General features: G+C 41.8%; 1 protein-coding gene across 16 annotated transcripts in view; it reads left to right on the top strand.

Moving 5' to 3' along the window:
- The window catches only part of dock9b (dedicator of cytokinesis 9b), a 54,122-nt gene that overhangs the window by 22,505 nt on the left and 17,384 nt on the right, over positions 1-14,233 (top strand). For 7 of the 16 annotated variants that reach the window (XR_004557619.1, XM_034151096.1, XM_034151108.1 and 4 more), the window contains exons 1-13: positions 957-1,136; positions 2,836-2,952; positions 6,220-6,309; positions 7,684-7,766; positions 9,156-9,225; positions 9,755-9,850; positions 10,970-11,104; positions 11,293-11,467; positions 11,782-11,837; positions 12,430-12,504; positions 12,616-12,756; positions 13,439-13,774; positions 13,869-13,951. Coding sequence is in view for 15 of the 16 variants with exons in the window: in XM_034151096.1 (XP_034006987.1) it covers positions 999-1,136; positions 2,836-2,952; positions 6,220-6,309; positions 7,684-7,766; positions 9,156-9,225; positions 9,755-9,850; positions 10,970-11,104; positions 11,293-11,467; positions 11,782-11,837; positions 12,430-12,504; positions 12,616-12,756; positions 13,439-13,774; positions 13,869-13,951 (1,595 nt within the window). In the remaining variant the exon portion in view is untranslated. Of the gene's footprint in view, positions 1-956; positions 1,137-2,835; positions 2,953-6,219; positions 6,310-7,683; positions 7,767-9,155; positions 9,226-9,754; positions 9,851-10,969; positions 11,105-11,292; positions 11,468-11,781; positions 11,838-12,429; positions 12,505-12,615; positions 12,757-13,438; positions 13,775-13,868; positions 13,952-14,233 lie in introns of those variants that run through there. The other 9 variants (XM_034151104.1, XM_034151106.1, XM_034151107.1 and 6 more) reach the window with 3 other exon arrangements.

Raw genomic sequence — 14,233 nt, 5'->3', positions numbered from 1 at the left:
CAAAGATCACTAGCATCATCCTCACAGTAGATGTATGAAGCAAACTTGCTCAGTGGCGCATGAAGCCATAGACGTTCACCCTTTAGGTATTAAATGACCAAAACCCTTCCACATCTGTGGGAATATAGAGAAAGCGCAGTAGTGTTTCCTTTAACCCTATCTCTCAGCCGCATTGTTTTGGTCCATTCAAACGAAAGGCAGCACAGAAATAACTCTGGATTCAGATATAAGTTAGAACTTTTAGTACCTAATTATTAAATGAAGTTCGTTCTTGCAAGCTGCAATAAGAATTTACAGATCTCTTTCCCAGTGTAAGTCAATGGGAAAAAGTCTTATTCGGCCAAATAGCATCACAAGATGGGTCGGGAAGTTGTAATTTTTTGATGTGGCCACTAAAATAATTGTCTTTAAACCCCTGTGCTGTGTCTGGGGACCTGAGTCAGTATCAATCGGAGCTTTAAAAAAAAACTAAAACCTATATTGAGTAATAGTATCTTTGGTGCCCTATTATTATTGACATTTATGTTGTTAGTAGCCTTAATGTACAGAATAGTACACTCTAATTTGTAGGCTGCAACTTAAAATGTTACAAAACGTTTTGTCATACATTCTTTTCTTTCAGCACTGTCTTTTTTCTGACACACACCAACGCACACACACTCATGCAGGTGGACACATGACAACATTATCTCAGGGCCTCTTCTACGTTTTTAATGGGGGAGTGGTCCATTCCTCCTCCCCGCCTCCTCACACATACTGTAGATATGAACACACACTCCTATCCACACACACTCTTGCAGCTGCACAGCTGTGAGGGTGGGAGGGGCCCTTCCCTTCTGATGAGAGACAGAGGGGAGAGAGGGAGAGGGAGGCAGGGCCATTGTGATTGAGTACAGAGGGAATCTGACTGGACATAGACAAAGCTCTCTCCACCTTCACACACTGCGGGCAGCTCAGTGCCATGGCAGTGTGTGTGCAGTGAGTTCACACCTGTTTACATGCAGGCAGGATTGACCACCATGCAGGGCCGGGCCGGCAAAGCCCCCAAAAGGGAGATGGTGATAGAGTCTCCACAGCAGTACAGGAGCCTGGCTGAGATAGAGGCAGAGGTGGAGGCTGGGTCACAGGTGGTGGCGGTAAGTGTGCCATCTTTTACCTAGGAGTCAATCATATTTCAAATCCTCTTTCGTTCTAGTAGTTGTAAGTAGAACCCTTTGTTTAAAAAAAGTTTTTTATCTCTAAGATCCAGTCTCAAGAGCAGCTTTGAAGATTTTTTTAAAAGGGGGGAGACGGAAATGGGAAATAGCAGCTTCAGGGCACACCTCCCCAGGGGGTTAAATGTTGATATTTTTTTAGGAAATGGAGCACTTGTGGCTCTCTTTGTTCATTAATGTTTCCTGTGCTTCAGCGTCAGGCAAGTTGGCTGCAAAGTTGGTGAAAAGATAAAGAGGCAGGTTGACATACTTTTATTTAATTATCTCTTAAAGGTATAGACATTTCATAGTTGGACTAGCGTTAGTGAGACTATTGTTAACTGTAGAGATGCTTCTTTTTGCACAATTCCCTAAATTCAGATTATTTTTTATAATCAAATCAAGATTATTATTACAGAGTGATAGAGTATTATTACATTGAACGTATTTGAGCTTAAAAAGCCTAATAACAGCCTTTAAATCAAACTTGATGACACATCTGTGTCTTTAATATATTCATGCAAGATAATTACTGTCACAGTTCACAGCTGCTTGTTGTTATCTTCCGTCTGAATGGAAATGATCCAGTTGGAAATCAGGACCAACGATTTTCTGCTTATCAGATGATGTTGTGCATCCAAAGGGCTGAGAGATATGGAGGGATATTTTCATTACGTCATCATGGTTGGGGCGAATCAGGATGTAAATCTATGGTCAGACTGTTTAATTGGTCTCAGTTGGTTATGTGTTCATTGGATCCACACCAAGGGGCTAATCCAAATAATGTGGATCACATCCACGCCCAGCAGCCTCAGGAATGATTTAATGAATGTACAGTAAGGTGACAACCTTTGGTTACATTTGTCAAGTGGATTGTTTACTTCCAAATGTTCTGTTTTATACTGTCTTAGGGTTTAAAGCACAACAATGCAGCCTCACAGAGCAGTATTAGTAAGCTAATTTATATTTCTTGTTATGCAGACACAACCACACGTGTTAATCATATGTGAACAATGATTTTTTAATATCGCAGTCAGGCTTATTGAGGGAGGACATGCTGGAGGAATACCTCGGGTGTTTTCTCTGGAATGTTAGATCTGACGTCTGCAGTGCCGGGGGAGTTTAATCTTGGCTAGATCATGAACAATGCTCCTTAATCTTACCGCCATAATGTAGCATAAGGATTTACTATGGAATGAAGGATCTAACTTGGACTGTATATTTTCCTGCTGTGGGAACTGGTATGAGTTAATGCCTCAGAGAACAGATTTGTAGAGTTGCAATGACTACTTCTTACTTCTCCAGTTCAAGTATTGAACGTGAGCTCATGACACTGTGACTGGTACAATGGCACACACAGACTCTCACTCATGCATCCGTCCCTCGCTTCTCTCAACTAGCATCTCCTCTTCTGTTAACTCACATGCATGTGTGTCTCTGTGCCAACTCCTGCTGCAGCCAGTAACTCTGTTGAAAGACAATAGCAACTTGTTTTCCAGACAGTGTGAATACCCTGGATTTGTAACTCATCCCATGCAATGATACTCTTATTAACATTAGCATTGGTCAACAAATCCACAAGTATTTCCAAAGTCTACCTTGCCACATGTTGCTAATCCACTGCTGTAATCCTCTCTTATAGGTAAAGCCGAAGATCATTGAGCCCCTGGACTATGAGAATGTGATCCTGCAGAGGAAGACCCAGATCATCAGTGATGTCCTGCGGGACATGCTGCAGTTCCCCACAGACGACTTCCAGGTAAGACGAGGAGAGAATTATTTATTGAGCCCTGGAGGTACATTTTAGTTTAGCTTTTCCCTCTCACAGGTCAAACTCGGTGGCAGAGCAGTGACCTTTAAATGTGGTATTTATTAAGACTGTTGGCACTTATGCAGAAGTTTGAAATAGCTGGAGACAATTAGGCAACCCACAAGAAAGTTTTTAGATGGCTTTCTAGTTTTTTGTCCACATTTTTAACATAAAGTCAACACCTTGTGTGCTGTGATTAGTAATTACGAAGAGGTAGCAAAAGCAATTGCCAGCATATTCAGTTTTGTTGTTGTAATACTCACTTTGGCCACATGAGGCTGAAGTGCATCACTACCCCCTGTTGAGAAGTCACTCTTTTTACACTAGTCTCTCCTTCACGTTGTGTTCCCAGGAAGTAAACCGAATAAGAAGATAGAATGTGTGTCATGTGACTTGTTAGACCTTGAAGTTGTTTAAATTCCTCTTCACTGCACCTCACTTGTGTCTTTAAGGAAATCATCTCACGAGGATATGAGATAGTTATGACATTACTTGGTGAACCCGTGTGTTAAATCGGCTATACATTTTGGCTCTTGTAAACATTTACACGCTACATGGATCTGCTGTTCAACGGGGCTCAGAGACTGTGTCCACATTACATCACCGTAGTGCTGGGATGGATCTCAGCGGGGTCCACTCCCTGTTAGAGAGAGAATGAGAAAACAGGGACGGACCCACGCGGTAATCCTTGGTATTCCTCAAGTCTCCTGAAAAAATATTGCAACTAATCACACATATTCCTTGTTCAGAGCCAACTATATCTAACTCACAAGTATTGGGTGTGTATCAAAGCCTGTGGAAATAAGGCTATAGAGCTCATTGTCGCCTTAATGATATATATATATATATATGTTAAAAACAAAGCAAAAGAAATTGAGAGGTTTAGAGAAATAACAGAATATGTGGTGGGAAATCTACACAAACAGTCTGTTTCTAGACTATTTCACAATCAGTTCATGATGAGTGGTTTTCATTACAGGGCTGTCTGCAGAACACAGCCATTAGGAACTGCCCTGTGTGCGTGTGCGTGTGCGTGTGCGTGTGTGTGCGTGTGTGCGTGTGTGTGTGTGTGTGTGTGTGTGTGTGTGTGTGTGTGTGTGTGTGTGTGTGTGTGTGTCTGTGTGTCTGTGTGTGTGTCTGTGTGTGTGTGTGTGTGTGTGTGTGTGTGTGTGCGCGTGTGTGTGCGCGTGTGCTTGTGTATGGTCCGATCTAGTCCATCCATCTGTCTAACCTGCCATATGTTTTACATCAGTGGGCTCAGAAAGGAGTAGGGGGGGGGGGAGCCCGCCAGACATATGGGTCTTGCATCGATACACCCACCTAGATACACACACACCTAGATACACACACACCTAGATACACACACACCTAGATACACACACACCTAGATACACACTTACTGGGCATGCAGGAGAGAACCTCTATGTAGAAGGAGGTAAGTGTTGGGATGTGGTTCAACTTACCCTGCATAAGCATTCATGTACAGGAGATATTATATGTGTAACTAGAACGGTAAAGACACAAACGGCCTTCTGTAAATGACATTTATATATCATATATGTATAACTCTTCATCTTCTCTCTACCTCTTTCTTTTGCTCTCTTTCACTCTATTCAGTTTACATTTCATATTTAAAAAGTCAGTCCATATTTCATATGTACATAGGGCAATGTAGTAGCGTCAAAAAATGGATCCGTGGAGTAGAGTGGTCAAGCAATAATGACATTTCTCTACTGCACCAGGGTATTCCATTTATGGATCATGCACATATGTACAGATTAAAACTAGACACAGTCACTTTCATCTTTCAAAGTGGAAAGAGGACTTCAGAAGACTCACTCCTCTTGCCCGTCCCCAACCACTTTGCCCAGATATCCCTGCTAGAGATTTTAATTCCTGCCTGGCATCCCTCTATCAGCCCTGCAATGTCACTGCCTGTGGGAACATGCTCCTCTGGCCCAGTGGAAGCCATCAAAGCTCCGGTTTAATGACTGGGAAAGGAATGCTGTTAATTGGCAGCCAGCAGTTCTTGCTAACAGTTGATAGACTGGGCTGCGCTTTGGTCAAAGTCTCCCGTGAGTGACTGATCAAACATTCAGGCTGTGTGTGTTGAAGGGTTTGTTTTCAGTGCAATGGAACAAGTACAGGCTGGGAAATAGGCTGTGAAGCTCATGCGAGTGCAGCTAAAGTGTCTATGAAGTGTCAAACTGTGCTATACTGCAGTATGCTAATTGGTCATTCACCCTAAAATTAAAATGAAGCACTTACTTACTCACCCATGAGTTTTTATGATTACCAACTTGGCGTCCAAGCCCCCACATTAGACTTTTTACAGCTCTTGTAGCCAAACCCCTGCATTGTGTTCCTGAATAACCAATATCTACCTTACTCCAGATATTTTAACATATTTCCTAACTGAAAAACTGGGTCTGGGCTACTGACAAGTCTCTGAAAGCTTTTGTTGGAGTGAAAGGGACAAATGAGGGCATGTGTATATGCTTGAAAAAGAGATTTATGACAAAACTAGGTCATTGTGCCACTGTTTCCGACTCATCTCAGTGGGTTGAGTAGAAAAGTAGTACATTAAGTGGGAGCAAGACATGCCAGCCAACAGCCTTGATGCCCTGGGCTCCTCTTGCTGCTCAGCTATGGATCCCCGCTCTCCTCTCTGGCTGTGTCTGTCCAATAAGGCTAGCAGGATGAATAATAAAGAGAGGAATAATACAGGCTCCAGAACACTCCCTGCAGTACTGCTTATTTTTTACTTTGAGCAACTCGAAGGAATAAAAATACCCTCTCCTTTCATCTCCTCTTTTAATTAATCATTTGATTAATGATTAATAATATGATTAGACAATATTTTGCATCTTTAAATTTGAAATTGAGACCCAAAATGTGGAACTATTCCATTAAATGTAAGCTTTGACAATCCGAGCTAACAATCTGAATGTTTTGCCATCCAGACGAATGAGAAGGAATCAGAGAGGCATAGTAAGTGGCATTTCTCTGCTGAAGTGTCATTGAGCAGAGGCTTGATATTTCACCCTCCTTTGAAGGAAAACACAAATAGTCACGAGAGGCAGTAAACTCAACACCAAACAAACACCCAAAGCAGGAAATGAATTTGCTCTTCTGTATAAACAGCAGCAGGATGTGTCTGTGTGCCAGCGTCTTTTATCGGTCTGTTTTCATGCCTGCTTCTCCGTCTCTCCTCAGATCTCCACCCTGAAGCGCCAAGGCAGGACTCTGTTCTCCACCGTGCCAGAGACTGCCGAGAAAGAAGCTCACTCACTGTTTGTCCAAGAGGTAAAACTAATACATACCTGGACGTAAGCCTGCTTTGTCCGTTCTTTATCCCTCGGCCAAATCCTCGCCCTCTCTGTCGTGACTGAAGCCCGGCTCTATCCTTTTGTTTGGAGCAAAGCCATGTTTTCTCTTCTTTCCCTCAAACACAGGTGCTTCACCTCTGTCCAGATAACGCAACTGGCTCTCACAGCCTGAATCAGATACTGGAGCTCAGACATGAATCCAGCAAACGATTCATTCAGATGTGTTTATGGTGCACTGATAAAGCAGATTACATTTCAGAGGAAGCTAGCGAAACAGAGAAGTGTTCACATGATTTAGAGACAAGGGGAAACTGATACTATGCATGTCTAAATTGTTTCTGTTAGCCTTTAAATGAACAGGATTTGTGTTCTCCGCCCTCACATGTTTTCGGCTACAGATGGAGTCCACAGTTCAGTGGAGGTGCATGTCATGTTGTTTCAGTGTGCTGGGGTTGGTTGGGGTCCTGATAGATAGGGGATAGTCCCCCGTGGCTGCAGCCAGGAATTACATCATAACTACATCTGGAGTTGCTGTGAGGCCTCATGCAGATGGACTGTTTTCTGGATGAATTTTTCCACTTCATATTGACCCTTTGCCTCAGTCAACATGTTTATTATATAAATTTGCAGAATTGATGAGCACATATTGGACTAGAAATACACTTATTGAGCACAGGCCTACGCCAGAGGACAACGACGCAATCACATGCTTTTCTGTCTTTCCCGAGTTGGGAAGTTCGACATGGGTGTGTTCATGAGCTTTAAACCATCATGCAGAAATGACATAAGCTCTTGAAAGAAGATGTGTTCTAGGCCCATCTTATTGCCCATTGCTACCCTATTGCGTGACACATAAAGTGGAGGAAAACGACTCAGTTGAGCCAGAGGATGTGGACCATTTTTTCAGACATTCCTAGTTGTTTTTGAGCTAATGAGCTTTCTGAGCTTGTAGTTATTTGTCACTATTCGTTGGCAAAAATGGCATGACATGTTATTAGTTTTTGTCTACAAAGTTTATTTTCTGTCTTAATTGTCTGCTGTTTACTTAAAGATGTTTAATCCAGTCCAAAAACACATATGTCTGTATATTTTTACTGCCCTTATTTACACTGCCCTTAAGGTGGATTTAATGCATTGGAGTAGTCTTACCATATTTGAATCTGCTACTAGTCAAGTCTACCTTAAAAGCAACAGTCCAACTGAATCCGTTCTCACTAAAATGTTGTTGATAGAAATGTAATTTTCCCAGGATGTTTAAGAAATCTGAGCCTTCCCCTGTCTGGACCCTGTATGTTAGTACGTGTCTTAATTTGCTCTGTTGAAATGACCTTTTTACTTTGTGTCTCTGCAGTGTATCAAAACCTACAAGTCTGACTGGCATGTGGTCAACTACAAGTATGAGGAGTATTCTGGAGACTTCCGCCAGCTCCCAAAGTGAGTGTGTTGGCTGCAGCTTTACCTATACATACTATAGAACAGGTACAGCACAGAAAATCTGTTACACAGATGTTGAGTTGCATTGTGGGACATGTAGCATCCAGTGTTGTAATTTCTCGACCAACCCAGCTCCATTTGAGAAAAAAAAACACCTTTAAATTCAGTAAATTAAATATATTTCACCTTCAGTTACTTTATTTTCATCCCCTCAAATGAATTGCTCTGCTCTTGTTGCACACATTGATTTATATACAGACCACATTCTGTTGTTTTCTCGATTGCTTTATATCCATAAATGCATGTGTTGTTTAGCTAATAGTTTGCTTTAGCCATCACACTGCACACAATGCTGCAAAAGCCCTCTCAGGTATGGTGCAAATCTTTTTTGGTCCAGTGACACTGCCCTCTGTTTACAGCCCAGTGGATGTTTTAGACAGAAACACGGAAACATGTTTCTTGGAGGCGGCAAGATCTTCCACAACAACAATAGAAGGCTTCCTCTGTTTTTTCTAGCAAAGATAAGCACAGCTATTCTGGGACTGCTGTCGATTGATATAATTAAATCCCAAGGGAAATCCCACAATGCGATAGAGTAAGTGTCCTTGGTCGAGCCACTTTCCTTAAGGACAGGAATGTCCTTTACAGATGTTGTGTTTCAGGTTTAAAACATCCTAGAGTAAAAAGTAGACAAGCCCCGGCCTTGACCTTGACTCTGTTTATGCTTGTAGCTCCCCTGAGCGAGCTGGGTCTTGTAAAGGGCAAATGTCAATGCTCCGTCTGGGGTTTGAGCTGCACTTAGAGTAGCAGCTGCAGCACTTGGGCTACTTCCTGTAAAAGTAGAAGCACTGAAAAAAATAAGCTTTTCGCGCTTTTTAGATACTGAAACATATGTGTATATTTCTTCAAGCTACACAGTTTTGACCCTTCTCATACCTCTGAACGACATATTATTAATATTTGCAATATCCATGACATCGACATGGGGCTTTATTTGGTCTAGATCGCAGCTGCCAAAGGCCTCTCTAGATCTAAGATCCGTGTGGGAAGCGTTCTCATTTACTGAACATTTGGTTTAGTTTGTGGAGCACAACATGATGCCATTACACCATGTTTACGTAGCCAGTTTGTAATTTGGTCACAAACAACAAAGTCTCTTACTGTTTCTTGAATTTGTCTGTCAACAATGTCATTTTCCTTCTCACATACAGCTCCTTCAAGTTGTGTTTACATAAGTGCAGGGTTGCAGTGCATGTTTGAAAAGGTCTTTGACTACTAACATCAATCCTTTTGCTGTATAAACCTTATATTTGTACCTTTTTAAAGTCTGCAAGACATGTAAGTCCTTGTGGTCCAAGGGTCTTACTTATCTTTTTCCTGTACTTTCAGTAAAGTGTCAAGACCTGAGCAACTGGCAGCTCACCTGTTTGAGGTGGATGAAGATGTTGAAAAAGATGAGGTGAGTCCACCAATCCCAAACAATCTCTGCCCCATAGTCTTCTCAGAATCCCTTCTTCTCTAGGCCTCACCAAACCCAGTTCAGTCAGAAATGTGATTATAAGGGAAATGCAATAGAGCAAAAACATTATATTGAATATCTCGTCAAATTGACTTATTTAATTCCACACTTTTATTACAAGCTAACCTTTAGACATTTTGTTTCTTGTTCTATGCTCTTTGCAGTTTCCCAGAATATCTGATATCTAGAAGTTTAAGGGCAAAATAATCCCATAATTTCCTCGCCTCATGCATTGATTTAACTAAATGCCAGTGACCTTTGATGCACACAGCGTCACGGCTGAAATCCCCTGAAATTAGAGAAGTGCAGCATTGATTTAAATCTTGCTCTTAATGAAGGACTGAACAGTCAATAAAGCCTCTCCTCCTAGATTTTCAAGTGTGTAAATAAATGTAATTTTTACCTCTGTTTATTTTTCCTTTAATGGCAGAATACATCAGTAATGTGTGTTCTGTATCTCCTCCTGCAGGACACAGCCTCTCTGGGATCTCAGAAGGGAGGAGTGTCTAAACATGGCTGGCTGTACAAAGGCAACATGAACAGTGCCATCAGTGTTACTATGCGGGTGGGTAACAGCTCCAACAGCCTTTCAAAGCCCCTTCTAATACTGTTAGTAGTGACTGCAGGGATTTTTATATTGATAATGATACGCATGTTAGCACACAGTTGAAAGGCAGTGTGGTTAAGGGGGCACTATATTGATTTTACACATGAAGTAACTCAGCTTCAAGTACTACTAAGCCTTTGAAAACAAGTTGTGTAATATTTTTAGTCTCTAAAGGAGCTTCATAGTTTCAACACTTTAAAGAAAAAAATCTGTCCCACAGATTAACACCAACAAGTCCAACAAGTTATTGGAAACACATTTACTCCTTAAATCATGATTCTGTTATTTTTTTGCTTAAAATGAACAAGAGCAACTTAAAAACAATACCTTTTATTTTGCACTTCAAACAACAATACATTGATCATGCATTATCCTGAAGAAAACAAATCTTAAAGGGATAGTTTGAGAGATTTGTATTCAATGTGTGACTTCTTTAAAACATCCCTATTCAAGCATTTTTCAAGGTGTTTGAGATATGTTTTTCTGCTTCCCTTAGCCACAGCAGTACAGTGCTTAGCTTCCTGCTGTACCTCATACAACCCCATTTCACAAAATATCCTTGAGGCATTACAAAATAACAACAAGAAAAAAGTATGTTTGGTGAACATTCCTTAACTTTACATAATGACTGCCTCTAGAGCTCACACAAAACAATCTGCAATGTTTACACCAAGGAGAATTGAATTTAGTTCATTTTGATAATTTAGCTGTCTATAAATCCCTTCAATATTAGTAACCTTTATTAACTAAAGACCTAACAGCATCTGCGTTGCCTTTTTGTTTAATACTAGGTGTGGTATTTATTAATAATCAGTTGGCATGCAGGAAACACATTTAATTTAATTAAATTACATCATTTTATCAATGTAAATACAAACTTTGGATTTCCTCCAGTCTGTGACTTTTTCTCTCTGCACATCTGGAAATATAATTAGCCATTGCTTGCGGTAGCCTATAACTTGCGGCACTTTGTCATTTTACCCTTGAGCTTTCCCATGCTCCATCTCCACCCTTGCGGTATTTTTAGAGTGAAAGAGGCTGTTTGGGATGTCAACGTCTTCTGTTTTTAACCTCCAGTCCTTCAAGAGGAGGTACTTCCATCTGGCCCAGCTGGGGGACGGATCCTACAACCTCAACTTCTACAAGGATGAGAACACCTCCAAGGACCCCAAAGGAACCATCTTCCTGGACTCATGCATGGGGGTGGTTCAGGTAAAGGATCTTATGTACTGAAGCCTTTTAAAACCACCAAGTACAATATCAATTCAGAACATTTAAGTGGGCATTCTTTACCCCTTTATGCCCCACACAAATTGAATGGTTCCCCCTATAGGTTGAAATTGTGAAATGACATAAAAATGGACTGTATGAAATCAATATTTGCATCTGTGTGCTTCCAGAACAGCAAAGTGCGCCGGTTCGCCTTTGAGCTGAAGATGCAGGATAAGAGCACGTTCCTGCTGGCTGCAGAGAGCGAGGCGGAGATGGAGGAGTGGATCGGCACGCTCAACAAGATCCTGCACAGCAGCTTCGAACAGGCCATGCAGGAGAAGAGGAACGGAGACCTGCATGACGGTACCCTTTTCCATTTTATTTCGTTGACAGCTTGTTTGTCTGTCTTAGAAGCTTAATTATTTCTGTGTGCTTTTGTTTATGTGCCTTAGGGCTTGTGTCTGTTGATGCTCGATGCACCTCAGGGTTAATCTATTCCCCTGTACCGCATGGAATTAAGTTATCTCCGGGTTGTTTCTTTATGAAAATCACTCATGCTTGATAAACAACTTTATTATTAATATGTTTTCCTTATGTAATTCTTTTCTCCTCATAGAGGCCAACACATCATTATGTTGTTATATAATTGCATCAGCTCATGTTGATCTCTCCAACAGATGAGGAGCTTGGAAAAGCAGACATCTCCTCCGGAAGTTTTCAAGACAGCTTTCAGGTAGCCTGCTTTTTGCATCTGTGGTCACATGTTAAATCCTGCCCTCTGTTTGCGCACACCATAAACTGTTGAATGTCTGAAGGTGCCATGTGACCACACTTGGAAGCAGTCTGAACTGTAAGGGCTTTGCTTTCAGTGGATTTGCTATACAGCTGTATTTCCTGCTACCAGGTTTCCTGTTGGTGCTAACCAAGCAAACATCTGCTATAGTGGGAATGGCCTCCAAATGCAGAGGCCAGATGAGGCCAACTGTGGTGTTGAACAGGAGTGGAACGTGGCAGTCTGAAAACAAACTCTTAAAGGCGCTAGTTTGTGATTTATATTTACCAATTTAGCATAAAGCTGCACCTATAAAAAAGTGTATTTCAAAGATAATAAGCAGGCATCATAGAAATTGGTACAGACTTGGACCTTACAGAAAGGCGGATCTTAATGTACATTGTTTTTGTCCTCTGAATGTACACACACTGTTCCTCTTAGTTTGATACTGTAAACCCAAACCAGGACTATGACATGGATAGCATGATCATTTCTATCCCTTTCCTTTTCAAATAATAAACTGTTGTTCGCTTTGTTTTGCTTTATTTAACAGACTGCCAGAGATATTGAGTCCAAAATGAGGAGTGAAGCTCGTCTGAAGCTGTTCACTCTGGACCCTGACACACAGGTGATGAAGCTCTCACTAGCACCACAGCCAGTTTTGTTATTTATCGAATGAATCACTTAAAGGTTCTGCTGTGCCAATATAAACCTTATGACATCTCCTCCCCTCCTATAGAAACTGGACTTCTCTGGCATTGAGCCGGACGTGCGGCAGTTTGAAGAGAAGTTTGGGAAGAGAGTCCTGGTCAGCTGTAACGACCTGTCCTTCAACCTGCAGGGCTGCGTCGCAGAGAATGAAGAGGGACCCACAACTAATGTATGTTTCAATTAAAAACTAGAGAGAGTTCTTCATCATAAAATACGCATATTATATATTTTTTTGTACAAAATAAATGCAGTTCATTAAAAAGTAGCATACAATGGAAATACTCAAGGAAAGTATAGGTATGTAAAATAGTGCTTCAGTGGTGTAATGTACTTTGTTACATTACACCACTCAATATAGTTTGTCTTCAATGTGCATGCAGGTATGATACAGCATAATTCCAGGAAATGTCATTTACCAAATGAGCGCGAGGTCTAAATCAGATCACAGACAGTTCAGATGGCCCATTTTGCCCCGGCTTTGTCAGAATTGGTGTACTTGGCACGAGGAACAGCCATTTCCATGGCAACCAGCCTGGGCCTCCCACCGTGCATTAGCGCCAGTCTGAGGCTGGTTTCCTGCCGTCACTATCCAAGGTCTCTCTCTCTGTGGGAGGAGGAATCCTTCTACACTCAGCACTCAGCTGGGAAACCACAGCTATTAGCTCCTCAGAACACACACAGACAAATGGGTTTGTGTAATGGAAAAGCAGTGAATGGGAAGATGAATTACATCAATGGTACATTTTGACTGGATGGAAAATGAGAAGTGCATTAGGAAGAATGGGTTTCCTCTCAAGCTGTTACTCTTTCTTCCATAATTTAATTATTTTCCTCCATCCCTTCCATCAAAGGTGGAGCCTTTCTACGTGGTCCTGTCGCTCTTCGACGTCCAGAACAGTAGAAAGATCTCGGCCGATTTCCACGTGGATCTCAACCACCCTCTGGTCAGACAGATGACATCAGGTTCAACTAACAAGCAAGACGTGCACATCAATGGAAGCAGCGATGGTCCCCTCAGGCACGCCAGTGGGCTCCCAGTGGGCTCTCTCCAGTACCCCAGACAGGGGGTCTTCTCTGTCACGTGCCCCCATCCAGAGATCTTCCTGGTGGCCAGGATTGAGAAGGTCCTGCAGGGGGGGATCACCCACTGCACTGAGCCCTACATGAAGAGCTCAGACTCCGCCAAGGTTAGCAGAGATGACCGGGTGTGGCTGTAAATTACAATTTGATCAAGTTATCTTTAATCATTCATTAGCAAATGTCATTTTCACCTGCCTGTAGATGTCTCAAAAGGTGCTGAAGAATGCTAAGATGGCCTGCAGCAGACTGGGACAGTACAGGATGCCGTTTGCCTGGGCTGCAAGGTATACAACCACCCTTCAAGAAGACAAATGACTTTCAATGCATGGCTATTTAAAATGGCTATTGTGTTCAGGATGTCACACTGGTGATGGTTTTATTGGACCACTCAGGGGTCTGTAGTATTTTAACTCCACCTCCACATACCATGAAGTGAAAATGCGGCATTATACAATGACAGATTTTTTGCAGTTGAGGAAACTTACAAAAACCAAGGGGACTTATTCTCCTGTGCCATAATAGCACAGTGATACAGATTTTGAATGCTGCATATAAACTGAGGGAAA

This window comes from Trematomus bernacchii, unplaced genomic scaffold, assembly GCF_902827165.1.
Source record: "Trematomus bernacchii unplaced genomic scaffold, fTreBer1.1, whole genome shotgun sequence".
NCBI classification, from domain to species: domain Eukaryota; kingdom Metazoa; phylum Chordata; class Actinopteri; order Perciformes; family Nototheniidae; genus Trematomus; species Trematomus bernacchii.
Note: the sequence above shows the minus strand (reverse complement) of the source record. Positions and strands in the feature narration are given on the sequence as shown.